This window comes from Poecilia reticulata, chromosome 4, assembly GCF_904066995.2.
Source record: "Poecilia reticulata chromosome 4, P_reticulata-male-v2, whole genome shotgun sequence".
Classification (NCBI taxonomy): Eukaryota; Metazoa; Chordata; class Actinopteri; order Cyprinodontiformes; family Poeciliidae; genus Poecilia; species Poecilia reticulata.
This window is the reverse complement of record NC_088833.1, coordinates 530,930-550,719: the sequence shown is the minus strand read 5'-3', so window position 1 is coordinate 550,719 and position 19,790 is coordinate 530,930. Positions and strand designations below refer to the sequence as shown.

Sequence of the window (19,790 nt, the reverse complement as noted above, 5' to 3'; positions counted from 1 at the left end):
GCTACATTAATACACTAATACTTCAGATTGAGATATTTAAAAATACACAAAGTGAAAGAATAAAACATGTATTTCTTATACTGGGAACACTGGTCACAGGCTTCAGTCTGCTGGTCACACTGGGAGAACTCAATGACTTCTGAGACGTCCTGGTTCACAGGCTAAAGCCAAGAATAAAGAGAAATTATCCAAAAGTGTCATAGAAAATACATAAATGTTTCCTTCACATTCATAAAAAGCCATTTTCAGCATGTTGGGCTCTGACTCGTAGCATCTTTATAGCTAAATACCGACATGGTGAAGCTGAGCTGGAACTTTTTGGGGGCAAACAAAATGATTGTACGTAGCTGGACATAGACAACAACACCGGTAGCCTACAGGCTACTTGTTAAGCTTCAGGTGCTGTATTGGTATTAGCTAGTCATCTTTTAACTAACTTTACCTGCATCCAGCAGCTTCACTCAACTCAGTCTGTTAGTTTGGGGAAAACTGTGAAAAGTTCTTTGCGTTTTGCTGGTTTGCTGCCATGATTCTAACACCTGTGCAGCTCCGCCCAGCAGCAGCAGGTCTCCTTCACTGCCGCACAGGTGGAAACCCAGCGCGAGCGTCGTAGCGCTCATGTTGCGTTTAATGGCGGCTCGGAAAAACAGGTTACCACAAGTTAACACCGGATTAAACAGTATTAACTGCTGATAAAAGTGACAGAGGACACAGAGATGGGAAGTGTGGAAGCCCTACTGTATCAAACTGACAGAGGAATAACAGAGAGTTGGCCATTCTAAGGTAAAAACCCAGCGCATACTGGGTTTCTTGTTTTTTCTTTTTTCATCCAGACGGCTTCCCGCGCCCCCCCCTGCAATGGCACGGCGCCCAATTTAGGGGGCGCGCCCCACAGTTTGGGAACCTCTGATTTAGAGGGAGAAATATAATCAGTTAAATAGGATAATTTCTTTAAATATACTGTATTTCCCGTCTATTTTAGATTGAGTCTGACTTCTTCTGACTTTTTCTTTGGTCCCTGAACGTCTCTGAGTTTTATTTTCACTTTCCTCATTTTGACGCAGTTTGGATTTGCCGCAATCTGTGGGTAAGAAACTTAACATTTCTTTCGTTGTGATGGTTTAGATCGTTTTAAGGGTCGTTGCGTTCAGAATCAGCAGAAACTTCCGCTCCATAGTTCCCAGTAACAGATTCCCAGCCGAAACTGGAAGGAACCGATGAAAATCTGCCCGCAGCAGAAAACACGGGCGGCCTGGAGCTGCAAGACGTTCATAGGATCCATAGATATTTATATGAAATACTAAATACTGCTGAGGTAAAAGAATGTGACATTAATCCTTGATGACAATTTTAACATTTCATCTAGAAATACTTAAGTATATTTTTCGTGTATCTGTACTTAAGTAGATTTAATAATGGATACTTTCTACTTTTACTCCACTACATTTTACAGTAAGTATCTGTACTTTCTACTTCACTACATTTCTACTAAACTCTCGCGTTACTCGTTACATCCAAGTCTCGTTGCTCTTTTTGCGGTTAAAATGTGAAGTTCAGGGATTTAAGGTGGCGCCGTAAATCCCAGCAATAACGTGACTTAGTGTCTGTTGTCACCCATCGGCTCCACCTTTACTCGCTGCGGAGCTCCAGACATGCGCAGTGGTTTCCTCTGAGCGGGAGAAGATGTCTGTCTAATGTCAGTTATATAATAGCTGCATAAATCATAAGATATGGCGACATGTAAAATCACGGTGGGACTTTGTCCAACTTTTAGCGTCACTTGGAAGGAAAGCTTAAAGAAAGGTAAGATCTGTGGATGTGATGCTAGCAAAGCTAGCTGTACAGAGACACATGTTGCATCTGCGATGAAAACAAGTTGTCACTCATGAGCTGAATTATTGTGTGGAGGTGTTGACTGAGGTGTCGCAGATATGGGACAACGCTGTGACCAAAGTGCAATATAGTGATATGACATTCAGGAACGATCCGATTCTTCTGGACGGATCTTTACTAAATCCTAAAGGACTGAAGCCTCACTGAGAGACGTTCTGTGTTCTTGTGATGCTCTGCGTGCTACACTGCAGTAGCTATTATTTTATTTAATTGAAAAAATATATATATTTAGAACATATTAAATAAATATATATTTAATTGGTGAATAAATAAAACAACGTAAGAACACAGAGCATGCTCATTGCTCTTTGTTTTCGTCTCCTGTCATGGTGGCAGACGTTGCAGCAGGAGGGAGGATGAGAACAGTCACCTCCTTCTGTTTGGTTACTTCCTGCTTATTGCACCTTGGACAGTGTGCATAGTTTACAGTTGTTTATCGTTAATTGCTATGTTTAATGGTGCAGACAGTTGTGGCTTCTGACATGGGCAATATGGGCAACCGCCCAGGGCGTTATTTTTTTAGTGATGGCAGGAGACCTCTGCGGATTGTAGCACAGAGATGAGATAAAAACAGAATGAAGAAGAGTTTGAATTGATACTGGTTACATTTATTTCAGCTCTAAGTATTTAATATCTAGGTGTTTATGGGAATGTGGATCTTTCAGATCAATTAGAAAGGCAATTTTGATAGGTGCACTTAATTTTCTTGTGTCATGTAGCGGCGGGCGCTGATTTGGTCTTGATTTGGTCTCAGGTTCGGTGGTCCAGACTACAACTCTGCTACGTGGCTCCTTGGTTCCATGTCCTCCCCTGCCAGTTGGATTTCTTTCAAAATAAAAGCCACTACTTGTAAAAAAAAAAGTGAAGTTCATGTTATGTTTGGACAGGAGACCAGATGTTTCCATCCCTGAAATTATGATGCATTGAATCACATATCTAAGTCTAAACTATGTTACAAAGTAAATAATAAAAACATGCTTTATCTGTGGCATTGTTCATTAAAATGGCACATTTCTAATGTATTAAAATTAAATATGATAGGTTCACTTAATGATATTAGTGATTAGGTAATCCATTCAGCAAGTACTTTTACTTTTAATACTTAAGTATTTTTAAAAGCCAGTACTTTTACTTTTATTTAAGTAAAATGTAAATGTGGTACTTTTACTTTTACTTGAGTACATTTTTGTCTGTGTGTTTGTACTTTTACTTAAGTACATTTTTTGAGTACTGTCTCCACCACTGGAGAAATGTCACTTATTCAAAACTCCACTTCAGTCAGAGTTAGTTTTTATTTGCTTGAGTAACTTCTTTGAAAAATGTATTTTCAGAAATACTTTTCTACGCTTTGCTTTTACTTTTACTTGAGTAATTTTACTATGACGTATTTCTACTCTTACTTGATTTTATTTTAGTTCTGAATCAATGAGCTTCATGTTTTTATTCTCCAGCTGTTTTACTAACAGGTCATGTGGACGAGTGTCTCCTGCCATTTTTCTCTCAAAGTCTCAGATTCATCAAGATTCCTCAAAACACAAAATTATCAATTATTTTCCACTCTATTCATTGATTCAACAAATCATTAATCATTTCAACATTTGATTCTAACTTGATTTAGAAAATAAATATAAATTCAATGAAACATGAAGATAAAATAATTAAATTTTCAAACTTATTTGTGTTTTCAGGTGAGTGGAGGAGCGCCACCTAGTGGCAGCAGGATCAGTGTGAGGACGGAGAGGACACAGTCCTTCCCTCTAAAATGTCTCTTAGTGGGGAACACCAGGACCACAGGTCAGGTCATGACCTTTACCTGTGCAGGAAAGGTCAACGTTCAGCAGTGGAATCACCAAACTGTCTCCATTCACAGGAAGCCATCAGAACCAGAACCAGAACCTGGACCCGGACCCAACTGTGTTTCCTTCAGCAGTAACAACTCAAAGAGGTGAGCTGGATCTAAGTTTGTTATTTTTTTAAATGTGTTCATGTGAGCCCAACAAATATTACCTTTACAAATTTGGCCTTTTATCACCTGAAGAAATATTTCTCCTCTGAAATCTGACGGTTTTATACAAATATATTAATGTGATTATTGGAAAACAATCCAGTCGTGCTGCTAACAACCAGGGAGGCTTTTTATCACCAATCCATTTCTAATATGACCTTTTCATTAATTTGCAGGAGTCGTGCAGCTGAGCCCAGCTGTGTGTCATGGAAGAGCAACAGATCTAAGGACTTTTTTACTGATTTTAAATCAGACCAGCCTCCAGCAACAAAGAGCCGGGTCCAAAGGTTCTGTTCAATGTTCTACTGACATGATCATAAAATATACCAGTTCTGGTCACATTTCATTTTCTGTTTTGTATTTTAAAAAGTCATCATGATTGAATGTTTTTAGGGACTTTCTGGGTCTTTAGCAACGTTTGGGAGACATGAGGAACCTAGAAAACTCTGCAGCTGCAGAACAAGATGTGAAAGTTTATTAACAGGGAGAAAACATGTAATGATCTGAGAGCTGCACCACCTGCTGCCATCTTAGATTCCAGCTCTGTGGAAACCTCCTGTTGGAGCATTTTAGGGATTTATCTAAAGAAATGCTGACACAATGTTGAGAATCTGTGGAGGAGATAAACATTAGTGGAGCTCCAAGGTTAAAACAGTTGATTCCTGTAATTCTGATTATGGAGAAAAGTATGAATTACATAATTTTTTTTCCTTTTAAATTGACTGATTTTATTAAAAATTAAATCTGCCAGGGTATGAATAATTTTGGTCTGAATTCTAAAATCAGAGCTAATTTAATTGTTTCTGCATAAAGAAGGTGGATCATGTTTTATTCTGTTCTGGATATTTAAACCTAAACCAAACAGACTTTTGCTGCTGTCCTTCTTTCAGCGTTTCAGTCCCAGTCATCAGAAAACAGATCCTAAAATATCTCAGTTAAACACCGATGGAACCTGTGCTGCCGGTTTTAAGCTTTAGAAAACTAAAGAACCATGCAGAGCTAATTCTGCCTCCAATCTGCAGAGAAGCATCATCTCAGTTTGTCTCTGTGTGGACAGACAGATTCTGGTTCATTTGTCCCGGTTCCTCCACAGAGAGGATCTGCAGAGCCCAGAGGTTCCCACTGATCCATCTGCCCAACAGCACCAAACCCAGCTGGACTCCATATTTATGGTCTGTACTTCGGTTCTGTTCAGTCTGTAGACCAGAGGACTGTCAGTCTGTCCAACATGGACCTGATGTCCAGATCTAGTCTGATATCTTCTCATTCTGTTCCAGGTCCTGGAGGAAAACATTGTCACATTCGTGAAGAACGAGCTGAAGAAGATCCAAAAGCTTCTGAGTCCAGATGAGCCAGAATGCTCAGAGGGTCAGAGTGAGGATGAGGAGGTGAAGAGGGGTGAGGATGAAGAGCAGAGGAGCAGCAGAGAGGCGGTGATGAAGATCACCCTGAACTTCCTGAGGAAGATGAAGCAGGAGGAGCTGGCTGACCGTCTGCAGGGTAAGAGGATTTCTACAACAATTAAAACATGATTACATGTGAAAATGAATTCAACTGAAATCAAACAAGAGAAACCAACAAATACAGAAAATCTTAATCAAACAGTCACATGAGCTCAATGACGTTCTGTATTTAGCAGTTTTTTTTAATTTAAACATCACCTGTGGTGACTGGTTGCTGCTCATGAAATATAAACTTTGGGAACGTTATATTTACCGTAAAAGACTGTAAAAAACAAACATAGCAGCAATGTACAAGATAAAAACCTATTTTTGTATTAATTCCTGCACCCAGTACATAAAAATGTAACATTCAGCTACAGATGAAGATCCTGCAGAAACACACAGACAGCTACCAAATTCACACTGTGATGCAGCAGCGCCAACATGGAGTAAATGATAAACTGCTGCTGATCTGCATGACATGATCTCTCCGATTGTCTACCGTCCATCTACAGCCTCAACACATCGGTGTTGCTGGACCATCACTGCTTTTGTCAGTTTAATAGTTTTCCAGCTCAACAAATGCATATACCTTGGGTATCGGATGACATTCGGCTGTTAATGAAAAAGAGAGACTATGCTTTAAAATCTTTTCTTAAAAATAAAAGGACCACAGATTGGCTGCTTTTTAAAAGTTTGAGGAACAAAGTAGTTAAAGAATGTACAAATCTAAAGCTAAATATTACACAAATGTCTTATCATAAGCTGGAGGGAATGGCAAGACGATCTGGAAACAACTAAACAGTTTACTGAATCCCAATGCAAACACTAAACATAAATATGAACTTGCAATATCAGGAAAAACCATAACTGATCTTGCTAAGCTAGCAACAATGTTTAATGATTATTTCCTCTCTTCAGTTAAAGACTTGGCATCAAAGTTTCTGCCAGCTCCAATGGAAACACACGGTGCAAAACCAACCAAAAACTGTTCTGATTTCTTTGAGATTAAGGAAATTCATTACTCTGATGTTCAAACAGCCATTAACAGTTTAAATAATTCTCACGCAAAGGATATGTATAATTTAGACACTGTTTTTAAAAATACAGTAAGATTTTAGTAGAACCTTTAACTCATATAGTCAACATTTCCATCAGAACAGGGCAATTTCCCAATGCATGGAAAAAAGCTTTGGTGAAACCGATTTTTAAATCAGGAAGTCGACATGAAATCATTTAATTTCTCAGAACGGTCATTGTCTTGGTTTAAATCATATTTGGAAGATCGTGAACAATGTGTTGTTATTAATAACAGTAAATCTGTCTTCTGCAAAACTGTAACAGGGATTCCACAAGGAACCATCTTAGGTCTGGTCCTTTTTAGTTTGTATGCTAATAGTCTTCCTGAAATTTTGTCCTGAAGTCAATCTGCAACTGTATGCTGATGACACCATTGTTTACACATCGGACAAAAGCGGTAATATTGTCAGTGAAAAACTTCAGAACAGTTATTTTAACTGATTATCACTTCAATTTTTAGAGTTATTTTTTAAAAAGCCCATCTAGGGACAAGTGCTGCGAATTAGCTGTTGCTATGATGCTAACAAGGAATGATGTTTATTCAGTTTGTCCATGTTGATGTGTGTCTGTCCCTATCAAATAAACTTTATAATAATGTTCATCTGGGCTCTTATATAAATACATTTTGAGCAATATTCAGTTAAACTATATTACAAAGCAATAATAATTAAAATCAAAAAACATTTTCATAATGTGAACAGTAGTAAACCTGTCTGATATACACTGCTGAAAAAAAAATAAAGGGAACACTTAAACAACACAATATAACTCCAAATAAATCAAACTTCTGTGAAATCAACCTGTCCACTTAGGAAGCAACACTGATTGACAACGGGGACCCTCGTCGGGTCAATCAGTGTTGCTTCCTAAGTGGACAGTTTGATTTCACAGAAGTTTGATTTACTTGGAGATATATTGTGTTGTTTAAGTGTTCCCTTTATTTTTTGACCGGTGTATATATTAGCTGGGCCTAAATCCATCAACTGGAGCTAAAGTAAAATAAAAGAAATGGAAAATGATGATGAATATTTAGTTTTTATCAAAACTGAACAGGCAACAATATTTTCTCTTTTTTATTTTTTTACATTTGAAATAAATGTTTCTCAGTCTATTATTTCATCTAATGGTGAATGCCTTTAAGGTTTCATGTGTTTGACTACAACAAGATTTCATCTCAGCTCCTGCTGCCTTTCTAAAACCTCCAACCATTAACAACTGGAGAGGTGTACCTAATAAAGCGGCCAGTTTGGCTTTTTGTTTCCAGCTTGCAGACACTGTTGTGGAAAAAATGATCACCAAGCACTGTTCAGGAGAAATCACTCAATCAGGTTTATTTGTGAACTGTGCAGAACTCAGAGAGCTTGTAGGACAATGAGTTATGAAGCAGGTCTGGATGAAAAGCTCTGCCAGAGACACACATGAGTTTATACCAGGATAAAGAGTCCAAAACAATGGCTGAGACAGTCTGGTTCTCATGCAGCTGTGGGAAACGAGTCCCAACCTGGTTCATGGAACCCAAATAACTTCACTGTGGTGAGAATTCACAAGCATTTCATATAACATGATCAGCAGATGTTAACTTGTAGTCATTTTCCACCACACACTGCTAAAAAAAATATTTCAAATTAAACACTTTGACAAAACTCTGAAGGTCAGAGGTCGCTCTGTGGGAAACATGTCTGATTAACTGAAACCTTCAACCAGAGAAAAACAATCAGTTTTAATGATCAAAACTGATTGAATTAAGTCTGTGCAGAAAGAACCTGGTTTATTTATTTGCTGTTTTCTTTTATCCGTCGCCTCAGTGGGAGTTTTATTCAGAAAATCAGAATTATAATTTTCTATTTCCTCAAAGCTTGAAATTGGAATTACTTTCAGGTTTAGACACCTTGGTAGAAAAATAATTATCCATCCATTTTCTAACACCCTTGTCCCTTAGTGGGTCAGGAGGTGCTGGTGCCTCTCCAGTTAACGTTCTGGGCGAGAGGCGGGTTCACCTGGACAGGTTACCTGGACAGGTTGCCAGTCTGTTGCAGGGCAACACAGAGAGACGCAGGACAAACAACCATGCACGCACACACACTCACACTTAGGGACAATTTAGAGAGACGAATTAACCTGACAGTCATGTTTTTGGACTGTGGGAGGAAACCAGAGTTCCTGAAGAAAACCCTCCATGCTCAGGGAGAACATGCAAACTCCATGCAGAAAGACTGGGGCCGGGAATCGAACCCAGAATCTTCTTGCTGCAAGGCAATGGCTCTACCAGCTGCGCCACTGTGCAGCCCCCCAAAAATAATTAGTTTTCTGTAATTACTTTTCCATCATAGCAGTTCATGCACAAACCCTTCTTAGAATATCAGAAATTGTTTTTATTGTTTTTTTTCTTCAGATTTTGATGTTTGGTGTCAAAAGGAGCTTAAAGATCATCTCAAGAAGAAGTTCCAGAGTCTCTCTGAAGGCGTTGCTGAACCTGGAAATAAAACGGTTCTGAACCAGATCTACACAGAGCTCCACATCACAGAGGGGTTAACTAGAGAGGTCAACCAGGAACATGAGGTCAGACGGATTGAAACAGCATCCAGGAAACAAGAAACAATCAGAAGAGAAGACATCTTTAAAGCCCCACCTGGAAGTGATGAACCAATCAGAACAGTGATGACCATGGGAGTGGCTGGCATTGGGAAAACACTGTTAACACAGAAGTTCACTCTGGACTGGGCTGAAGGCAGAACCAACCAGAACATCCAGTTTATATTTCCATTCACTTTCAGAGAGCTGAATGTACTGAAAGAAGAAAAGTTCAGCTTGGTGGAACTGATTCATCACTTCTTTGAAGATATTAAAGACGCAGGAATCCACAGCTTTAAAAAGTTCCAGGTTCTGTTCATCTTTGATGGCTTGGATGAGAGCAGACTTCCACTGGACTTCCACAACAAGGAGATCCTGACTGATGCTACAGAGTCCAGCTCAGTGGATGTTCTGCTGACAAACCTCATCTGGGGGAAACTGCTTCCCTCTGCTCTCCTCTGGATAACCACACGACCTGCAGCAGCCAATCAGATCCCTGCTGAGTGCGTCGGCATGGTAACAGAGGTCAGAGGGTTCACTGACTCCCAGAAGGAGGAGTACTTCAGGAAGAGATTCAGAGATAAAGAGAAGGTCAGCAGGATCATCTCCCACATCCAGAAATCAAAAAGTCTCCACATCATGTGTCACATCCCAGTTTTCTGCTGGATCACTGCTAAAGTTCTGGAGGATGTGATGGAGACCAGAGAGGGAGGAGAGCTGCCCAAGACCCTGACTGAGATGTACATCACGTTCCTGCTGCTTCAGTTCACAATCAAGGAGAAAAAAATTCATGGACAGCGAAAGACAAAAGATATCTGGAGTCCAGAGAACAAGAAGCTGATTGAGTCTCTAGGTAGTCTGGCTTTAGATCAGCTGCTGGAGGGAAACTTGATCTTCTATGACAAAGATCTTGATAGGTTTGGCATCGTCATTAAAGATGTTGCGTTGTTCTCAGGAGTTTTCACTCAGATGTTTAAAAAGGAGAGCGGAACGCAAAACATCTCCGTCTACTGCTTTGTTCATCTGAGCATCCAGGAGTTTCTGGCTGCAGTTTACATGCTCCACTGCTTCACCAGCAGAAGGTCAGAGGTGATCAAGACATTCCTGGCAGTAGAATACAACAAAACATCTCTAGATGAGTTCATGAAGAAAGTCATGGAGAAATCCCTCAGCAGTGAAAATGGCCACCTGGACCTGTTTGTCCGCTTCCTTCATGGTCTCACTGTGGAGTCCAACCAGAGACTCTTAGAAGATCTGCTGGGTCAGACAGAGAACCGTCCAGAAACCATCCAGAGAATCATCACCAACCTGAAGTGGATGAACACTGATAGAATCTCTGCTGACAGAAGCATCAACATCTTCTACTGTCTGGTGGAGATGAATGACCTCTCATTTTATCAGGAGATCCAACGGCTGCTGGATTCAGGGAAGAAACTCTCAGAGACTGACTGTTCAGCTCTGGCCTTCATGCTGCAGATGTCAGAGGTTCTGGATGAGTTGGACCTGGAGAAGTACAAAACATCAGAGTATGGACGACGGAGACTGGTTCCAGCTGTGAGAAACTGCAGAAAGGCTCGGTGAGTCCAGATGTTTTCATTGTGTGAATGCTGATTCAGCACTATTAACCTCCTGTTTCTTCTTCTTTCTTTAAGTTGATTCTGGATGTTTTTGGCCTTTATCTATTTCTTTCATCCTCTGGATGATTTCAGCCATTCAAACACCTGAACATTCAGTTCATCCAAGACAGCTGCTGCTTCTGGTGTTTTAGACATTTTAATCATTTTAAAAATATTTAACTTTTTATCAGTTTTCAGATTGAAATGAATAGAAAACCCTGAACTCTAGAAAATGTCTATTTTCTCTAAGATCCAATCAGCCAGAGAGACTTTTTAAACTTTAAACTCTTCACTCATTGAGCTGCTGCTCCATAATTCACCTTTTAGGATCTTTGACTGTTTTTATAAAATAATTGTTTAGGTTTGATGGAAAGTTGGACCATTGAAATAAACCATTGCATTAATTATAAACTTTGTGAACAGTGTTGATCTTCCTCATCCCGTCATCATCCTCACCTCTTCCTCCTCCACTAGTTTCCTCTGAGTTTGTAACTGCACTCTAAAAGAAAAGTTGAACCAACTTAATTGAATTGCTTCTATGGGTAAAAAACAATTCAATTAAGTTTATTGTCAAGTTCTTTTTAAACTGTGCAAATTCCCCACTTGAAAAGGGATTGATGATCCCATGGAGACTCTTAATGACAGGGATTTACTCGAAAGACCAAACAGTTTTCCTTGCTTTTACTTCCATTTATTTTACAGTGTATGGACATGTTCACCGTTGATCCAGAAAGTGCAGGTAAAAACCTTTAAACAAACCCAAAAAATAATAATTACTAATCTGTTTAAATTAATTTCACTCAATTGCAAAGGAAATGGCAAATTAGATAATACCAAGCAACCCATCACATAAACATATAAAGTAATCAAAATTAAATACACAAGTAACTAAACTTATGTTAACTTTAAGCTTAACTTTAAAGTGCATTTCAAGTTAATATTTATTTTACATTTCATACATGTAAAAATAACCCTAACCCTAACATACAAACATCAGCTTCTCAACATTAATAATAAATATTTATTATAAATTTAGCTTTAAATTATTCTTTCAAGTAGATGATAAATGAATTAACAAACTCGGTACAAAAATCCATTTCATCAATACAATAAACAATTCAATCATAAAAGTCCATCAATCAATGAACGGCAAGCGTCACTATTAGGTGTTAATGATCTGATCGGCCAAACTGGAAGCCTGGCTGGAGGAATGTAGACAACTTTGCGGTCCGATCTCATAACAATACAGCTCATGTCTTACCGGCTGCCTCTCTGCTCATCTACAAGATCATCCAGTTTTACACAGGTTGACTTGGATCTGTGATTCAACAAGTCCGCAAACTCCTGCCCTCTTTGCTTGGCGGCCTTCGCTCATAGACATTAATACGTAGACGCCTCATGGAGCGGGTCAAAGGTCATGGAGGGGGTCGGCCCATTGCTGCGATACGTCACAGCGTCCGCCATATTGAATGTGGCATCTCTGCCAGTAGCTAATGCAGGTAAATGGACCGAACTTTATAAAGTGCCGTTCTACAAAGTATTTTAAGTTAATTCCTGCCATTGACACATTTTCTCACACATTAATATATTTGGCAATCAAAGATATGACTAAAGAGAGTTTCTAACTTTTGATGTGATTATTTAATTGTTTTGGGGCATTTCTGAATAAAGAGCACAATGTTTTATTTGATAGAAATGATTCTGATAATTTTATATTGAAATTGATGAACAGACACACTTTTACAGTGTTTTATTAAATAATATATTTACATAATTCCATAATTTAATGTACATTTAATATTTCAAGACAAACAAATAATTTTCCTGTATTTTTTATACGTTATTGAGAAATGACATTGGATTTATAAATCAATCATTGTCAAAAATTAAACTACATATTTTTCTTACTTTTTTTCCAGAGAATATACACTGCTCAAAAAATAAAGGGAACACTTAAACAACACTATAAGTTTGATTTATCCAAGTAAATCAAACTTCTGTGAAATCAAACTGTCCACTTAGGAAGCAACACTGATTGACCATCAATTTCACCTGCTGTCAGCACATTCAACTTTGCACATAACAAAATATTCAATGAGAATATTTCATTCATTCAGATCTAGGATGTGTTATTTGAGTGTTCCCTTTATTTTTTTGAGCAGTATATATATATTACAGTTTGTCAACTCTGCTATTGACAGCAAAGAGTGAAAATAATTCCAACAGAGTAAATTATATTTCATTACAAAAGCTACATTATTACACTAATGCTTCAGATTAAGATATTTAAAAAGAGTGACTTAAACCTGTTATCTTAAACATACTTAAATAAAATTAACAAATTGAGTTGGATGATTAGAATATATTGAATTGGTTAAACTTAATAAATTAAGTTGGATAAACTTAATTGAATTGTTTGTTACCTCTGGAAGCAATTCAATTAAGTTGATTCAACTATTTAGTGTAAGTTTTGTGTTAAATGAACACAAAAAGTAAGTTGGCATAGCAACAGCAAAAGAATTAAGTTAAATTAATGTCAATAAGTCCATAAGATGAACTTCAGCCCAAAAAACACTTTTTAGAGTGTGAGACCAAAATGTGGTGATTGTTGTCTGGTTCCAGAAAAAGTCCTGGTTTCTGTCAGATCCTCCCAAAGCTCTGAGAATCTGCTTCCAGAGCTGGAGCCATTTTCCTCATCAGCTCTTCATCTGCAGCCTCTGTTGAAGCTGTTAGCTGTCCTCCATGAAGACCTGCAGAGACATGAGCTTCACCTCTTTAGACATCCCAGCCTCTTTAGTTCCTGGAGAACTTTCACTGCTTCACCATGAAGATGCTGCTGGACCCAAACGCTCCGTCTCCTCCAGGGGTTTTGCTCTTCAGCTTTTTAGGAGTTTAGCAACAATTTCTTCTGACATCCAAACCTTTGTTCCTCTGAGACGATGGACAGACCACTGCAGAGACATGTGTCCCTCGTCCAACCAGTTTGTCCCAGTTCCTCTCAGACCAACAGAGGACGGTCCAGACCTGAAGGAGCAGCAGGACCGGTTCTGCTGCTGCTCTGCAGGACGACCAGAACAATCTGCAGCTTTTAGCTGAAGCAGGTTGACGACTGTCCACTTTCTACTTTGTTAAAGCATCAAATCCAGCAGATGGACGGAGACACAACTGGGAGCATCATGTGTCTGGTCTGCTCCCAGTTTCCTCTGTGGCAGAATTTAATCATCTGCTGCTGGGAGCCACGTTTCTATAGAATATGCTACTATTATTAATGATGAGGTGGATTCTAGATGCTGCAGCAGCAGATATGGGCTAAACAAACCCAGAGAGGCCAGAGGTCCACAGCAGGCTGGACTTCCTGCTCTGCTCACTTCATTTATAACTCACTTCCTGCTGGATGGAAGATCTCAAGGAGCCAAACGGTCTAGTCCAAGTCAGAGCTGTGAGCAGCTCCTCCTCCTCTCCATCATCTCCAGTAGTTTCCTTCATCCAGCTCAGTCAGCCTCTGCATCAGCTGCTGCAGCTCCTTTGAGGCTCTGATGCTGCAGAGAAACTGAACTTTCCTTCACAGATGATAGAAGATCTTCAACATCTGACTGAGCTGAAGGTCTGAGGACATGAAGCCTGGACCAGAACCAGAACCAGAACCTGGACTGTAGTCAGGAGCTGCACAGACTCTCTGTCGGGTCAAACTCGGGAAACTGAAGATCAGATGTTGATCAGATGATGACATCACTGTTATCATATTTTACCTGTTTATGATCCAGATTGATTTCATTAGAACTGAATTTATTTCTTCTCTCATCACAGACTTGGTGGCTGTAGGATCCAAAAGGCTGAATGTGAAGTTTTGGCTTCAGCTCTGAAGTCCAACCAACATCTGACTGAACTGGACATAAATCAGATCTTCATAACTGAAGGTGGAGATTCTGATGTGAAGAATCTGTCTGAGATTCTGGAGAGTTCAGTCAGTAAAGTGGAGATTCTGAGGTTTGTTTTCTCTATTTATACAATAAAATCATTCATTGATACTTTAGTTCTTAGTTTAATTAATAATTTTATTGTAATATTTTAAACCAACATGTTTAAATGTCAGAATAAAATGTCTAAAACATTTAACCTTATAAATGAATTATTTTCTCATTTCAGACTTTGAGGTTATTGAACTTTGTTTCTCAGTTTTTAAAATGTTTCTGACTGATGAACAAACTGAGTAAAATAATCCAAATGAAGTGAATTAATGATGGAGATGTTTCAGTTTGGTTGGTAAAGATTCAGATGGTTTTATTTCTGATTCTCATCTTTACATCCAGAATGAAATGTTGATCCTCCAGTCGAGCCACAAACACTGACCAGTTCAGATCACCATTAATGAAACATCTAAGAAGTGACTGATTGTAGAAAAGCAAATCTAGATGAGCTGAATGACAGTGAGGTTTGCAGCAGCAGGTTCCTCCCTCTGTCCTGAAGCTGTGGTTCTGTTGGGCCGGGTCAGAGAGGAACCGTCCTCTTCAGTCGGTTGGAGCCTCGTCTCTGTGATGAAGCTTCATCACGTCTCGTCTCCTGAGGAAATAATGGCCTCCATTGATTTCAGCAGCTTTAAGAAGAACCCAAAGCCATTCATGGATAAACTGAGTGGTTCTGATCCGGTTACCAAGTCGGGTCTCCAGCTGATGATCAGAACCAGCAGAAATAGCTCACCTCATCCAGGCTGCTGCTCAGAGAAACTTTGAGTTTCTTTGTTGATCAAATGTTCTGGTTCTGCTGGTTTGGACTCTTTAACCCAGTTTGACTGGATCAGATGTTAGAATCAGTTCATCAAGTTTCTTTTACATTCAGAGAAATTCATTTTCTACGTTTTTATTTATTTGTTCATTTTTCAGTTTTAACTGCATCCTGTTGCTTCAGCTCATCTTTTATTCTTTATTCAGATTGTGGAGCTGCAGTTTGTCAGAAACCAGCTGGACGTCTCTGTTCTCAGCTCTGAAGTCCAACCCGACCCATCTGACATGGCTGGACCTGGACGGAACCAACCTGGAAGGTTCTGGACTGAAGGAGCTCTGTGGTTTTCTACAGACTGAAGGCTGCAGACTGGAGAGATTGAGGTTTGTAATTATATAATTATTGATATTTGAGTGAATAATTATCTATAATTGATCATAAATCAAAGTTCATTTCTTCTGATCTAATCAATATTTTCTGAGTTTGTTCCTGGATCCAGAGTTTAATTTAGTCCCTCTGAGTTGGACCTGCTGATCTGAGGTCAGAACAGGACAGCATTCGGACCCCCAGTGTGTAGAAATCCCCCTCAGGTCAAGCAGGTCAAAGGTCATTCAACCCAGTCTAGAAAAGTGAATTCCTGGAATCTGACAGGAACAAATCAATAATCAATGATTGATGCTTCAACACTTTGATCAGAACCTGGAATGATTTTACTGACTAAAATCCTCCAACACATCATGACCCAGTACCTGGTTCTGGTTCTGAAGTCAGCAGGTCTTTATTGAAGCAGCAGCTTGTTGGTTTTAATATTCATGAGAATCTTTAACTGGTTCTGTTGGACTGGTTCACCTGCATCCTGTTGGCTTCAGCTCATCTTTTATTCTTTATTCAGGTTGATGAGCTGCAGGTTGTCAAAGATCAGCTGTGATTTTCTGGCCTCAGCTCTGAAGTCCAACAGCCTCCGTCTGACATATCTGGACCTGGAGGGAAACAACCTGAAGGATTCAGATGTTCAGCAGCTGAAACGTTTTGTAGAGACTTTACTGTAAGTAAATGTTTGTAGTGAGTCCAGCTGCTGTCAGCATGTTGAGCTAAACCCAGTTAGCTTCAGAGCAAAGCTCCAGTGTTCCCAGTAAAGCTGCAGCTTCTCAGTGGGAGGAGAATGGTTCAGGCTTCCTGATTGGACACAGAGACAGCAACCAGCCAATCAGAGCAGCAGCAGCTTGCTGTGTTCCTGTGTTTGTGTTGGTGTGAAGATGAGTGTTGTTGCTGTGTCCATGTCTCCAGGACGTCCAGCTGGACTCCAGCGTCCAGCCGTCCAGCATGTCTAGAGACAGTGGTCCTCATTCATCAGACTGTGGCAGCAGCAGATCTGATCTCAGATCTGCTTGTTCTCTCAGTTCAACAGGAAACAAATGATCAGGTTCATCTTGGTCACAGCTCTGAGATCAGTCTGACTGCAGCCTGGAAACCGTCTACTGGATGTGCTGCGTCACTGACTGCTGCAGGAGAGAGGCTGGAAACACTCACTGATCTGATCCTTCTTCTCTCTGCAGGATCAGATCTCTGTAAAGTAGAGAACGGTCTCTGTGTCCTGCTGATCCTCAGAGGTTGAAGCTGCAGCAGTTTGAGTCTAAAGAGACTCTGACTGGATCCTGATGATGACCTCTGACCTCCAAGATGTCTGTCATTTAGTGTCTGATGTTGTTTGTCTCTTTGGATCAATAAAGATCCGATTCAAACTGGGCTCCATTTAGAGGCTTCATGGAGTTTTGATCTGAACTGGATTCAACTGGAAAGTTGATCTTTTTTCTCTCTGGTTCATTTTCATCCTGGAACCAGAAATGGTCTGAGATGGAAACATGGGAATCATTTCAGTTCAGCTCTGAATCATGAAAGACATTCAAACCTCTTTTCTCTGCTGCTTCTTCTTCTGCTGACAGGAAAATGTTCCTCAAAGCTCCACAGATAAAAAGATGCTTTACTGGAAACTGCAGAGAAACTTCAGCTTCCATCACAGAAACCAGTTGAACCAGTTTAGAACTGGATGTCCCACAGAAACTCTGATTGTTTTGTGTTTTACTTTTTTAACTCCATGTTTCATGTTTTTAAGTTTTCTAGAGAACTTTAGGACTCGATGTGTCACATCAGGCTCTTTACTGTGATTATATTGACTTATTCAGACCTCAGAGAATCACTGGGATAATGTGCTGATTGGTTTATGTTATTTTTATATTTCTTCTAACCTAATATGTGTTATTTGGTTAATAAAGATTTTAATAATGATCTTTGTACAAATATAATAACTGCACCTTTTACTTTAATCCTTCATGCTGTCCAGCTTTTTGTATTCGGATCAACAAAGAAAATATATTAAAGTTCATTTTTACTTTGACAGGTTTATTTAGTAACAACAGAAACATCCTGTTCAGTTGATCTGAGCTTTAAGCTTCTAATTTAGACAGCAGTTTATTTTCATTATTTAGACCAAGAATATTTAAATAAAATACACGAGCTAACTGGTTCCCAGCTTCAGACTAGCAGGTTAACTGGTTCCCAGCTTCAGACTAGCAGGTTAACTGGTTCCCAGCTTCAGACTAGCAGGTTAACTGGTTTCCAGCTTCAGACTAGCAGGTTAACTGGTTTCCAGCTTCAGTCTAGCAGGTTAACTGGCTCCAAGCTTCAGACTAGCAGGCTAACTGGTGCCCAGGCTAACTGGTTTCCAGCTTCACACTAACAGGTTAACTGGTTTCCAGCTTCAGACCAGCAGGTTAACTAGTTCTCAGCTTCAGACTAGCAGGTTAATTGGTTTCCAGCTTCAAACTAGCAGGTTAACTGTTTTCCAGCTTCAGACTGGCAGGTTAACTGGTTCCCAGCTTCAGACTAGCAGGTTAACTGGTTCCCAGGCTAACTGGTTCCCAGCTTCAGACTAGCAGGTTAACTGGTTACCAGCTTCAGACTAGCAGGTTAACTGGTTCCCAGTGATATAAATGAAGGCAGATTCTTCTCCTGGGTTCACTGTAATGGTTTCTCTGTCAGCCGGCAGAGACTCTGAGCGGAGCTAACGATGCTAACGATGCTAACAGGTTTAAGCAGCAGCTCGTTTTAAACACAAACTGATTATCAGCAGCTGCAGATCTAAACTCTGATGCTGAACAATGGAGTCTGTCCTTCAGTTCACTGATAATCGGTCGTGATTTTATCATTAAACCGATTCATCATTCAATCTTACTGAATTCCTTTTTAGTAAAACATATCTTAATGTGAATTAACATAACTTTTAACTATTAACATAATTATATTCCTCAACATTCCCCCCTAAAATAAGTACACTTATTTTCTAGTTAATCTGTAGTGCATTGCTCTCCCATGGTCATAGGTTCCATTGGTATAGGATCGAAAAACCCTCTCTGACAATCCTTTCATCCGAGGGGAAACATTATCCTATGGCCCTCCAGGCAACCACCCTCAGGCACCAGTGAAATCAATGACCATGGTACCCACAATGATTTCTACTCAAACACCATCATAGGACAATCGGCTTGGTTTGAACCGAGTAGTAGTAAGCTTGACTTCTCTGCAGCAATGCAGTGCAGCGTTGTGTAGTACAGGTCCTGTCCTCGGTCGCAGAAGCAAATTGTTGCTCCGGGTTGATGTTTCCTTGATTTTATTACTCTGCCTTCTCGCTGTCCAGGTTCAGGGTCCCATCACATTCCCATGTCCATGAGTCTCTGAGTCCAACACACAGAGGGTCCCTGAACAGCCAGTCACTCTGGTTGCCCTGAGAAGACAGGAAAACTGAGCAGTATCTTATAGTACAACATGTTCCAATTAAAGGTCTTCATTACTTGTATGGAGAAATCCTTGATGCTCCTTATTGGATTCTAAAGTCCCATTAATAACTCACATGTGACCTGCGCATGAGGACCTTCCATATACATTTAACATATTGTCCATGTCATATTATTACCACCTCAACATTCCTCCCCACTATCACTCAGTGAAGGAACAACGTCAATCAGAATTGAACAAAACTGTGACAATACAATAAAGGAATCACGTCGGGGTCACCACTTTATGGAGGAATTCAAAGGTGATAAACTCATGAATTAAGAAACGATACACAAAACTCCATTCTCTCCGGCTCACTGGCAACCAGGAAGACATTTAATGCACATCTGCGGCATCACACATTACATTTTCATCATCTCATTTTCATCGTCTCAGAATCCAAAATGTCTTGTCTTTTGCTTCTGGCTTCGAGCATTTTTACGGTTTCAGTCTGCTATTGTGTACTGGAAACCGTCTGACCAATGGTGTTCTGAATTCTGCTTCTGGCTCTGTTTTACGTTGAGTGTGTGTTGGAAGTTCCAAGAATTCTGGGTTTGACCTCGTGGAAGTTAAATCTGCTCCTTCAGAGGACCATTAGTCAATTTGTTAGTTCTTATCTGTTCAAACAGACAT

General features: G+C 39.7%; 1 protein-coding gene across 1 annotated transcript; it reads left to right on the top strand.

The window, feature by feature from the left end:
* Positions 1-972: 972 nt before the first annotated feature.
* LOC145551331 (NLR family CARD domain-containing protein 3-like) lies at positions 973-17,632 on the top strand. Its single transcript, XM_081605817.1, has 11 exons — positions 973-1,803; positions 3,582-3,687; positions 3,764-3,838; positions 4,075-4,185; positions 4,992-5,070; positions 5,176-5,398; positions 8,813-10,568; positions 14,415-14,594; positions 15,536-15,709; positions 16,219-16,371; positions 16,883-17,632. The coding sequence occupies exons 2-11, from the start codon at positions 3,656-3,658 to the stop codon at positions 16,896-16,898; spliced, it is 2,799 nt and encodes a 932-aa protein (XP_081461943.1). The 5' UTR covers positions 973-1,803; positions 3,582-3,655; the 3' UTR covers positions 16,899-17,632.
* The last annotated feature ends 2,158 nt before the right edge of the window (positions 17,633-19,790 follow it).

What these genes read in the sequence shown, in the direction of transcription:
- LOC145551331 (XM_081605817.1), top strand. Translation starts at nt 3,656, where the DNA reads ATGTCTCTTAGTGGGGAACACCAGGACCACAG. An exon ending in AGCAGTAACAACTCAAAGAG is followed by an intron (nt 3,839 to 4,074) that starts GTGAGCTGGATC and finishes ATTAATTTGCAG; the next exon opens with GAGTCGTGCAGCTGAGCCCA. An exon ending in AGCTGGACTCCATATTTATG is followed by an intron (nt 5,071 to 5,175) that starts GTCTGTACTTCG and finishes ATTCTGTTCCAG; the next exon opens with GTCCTGGAGGAAAACATTGT.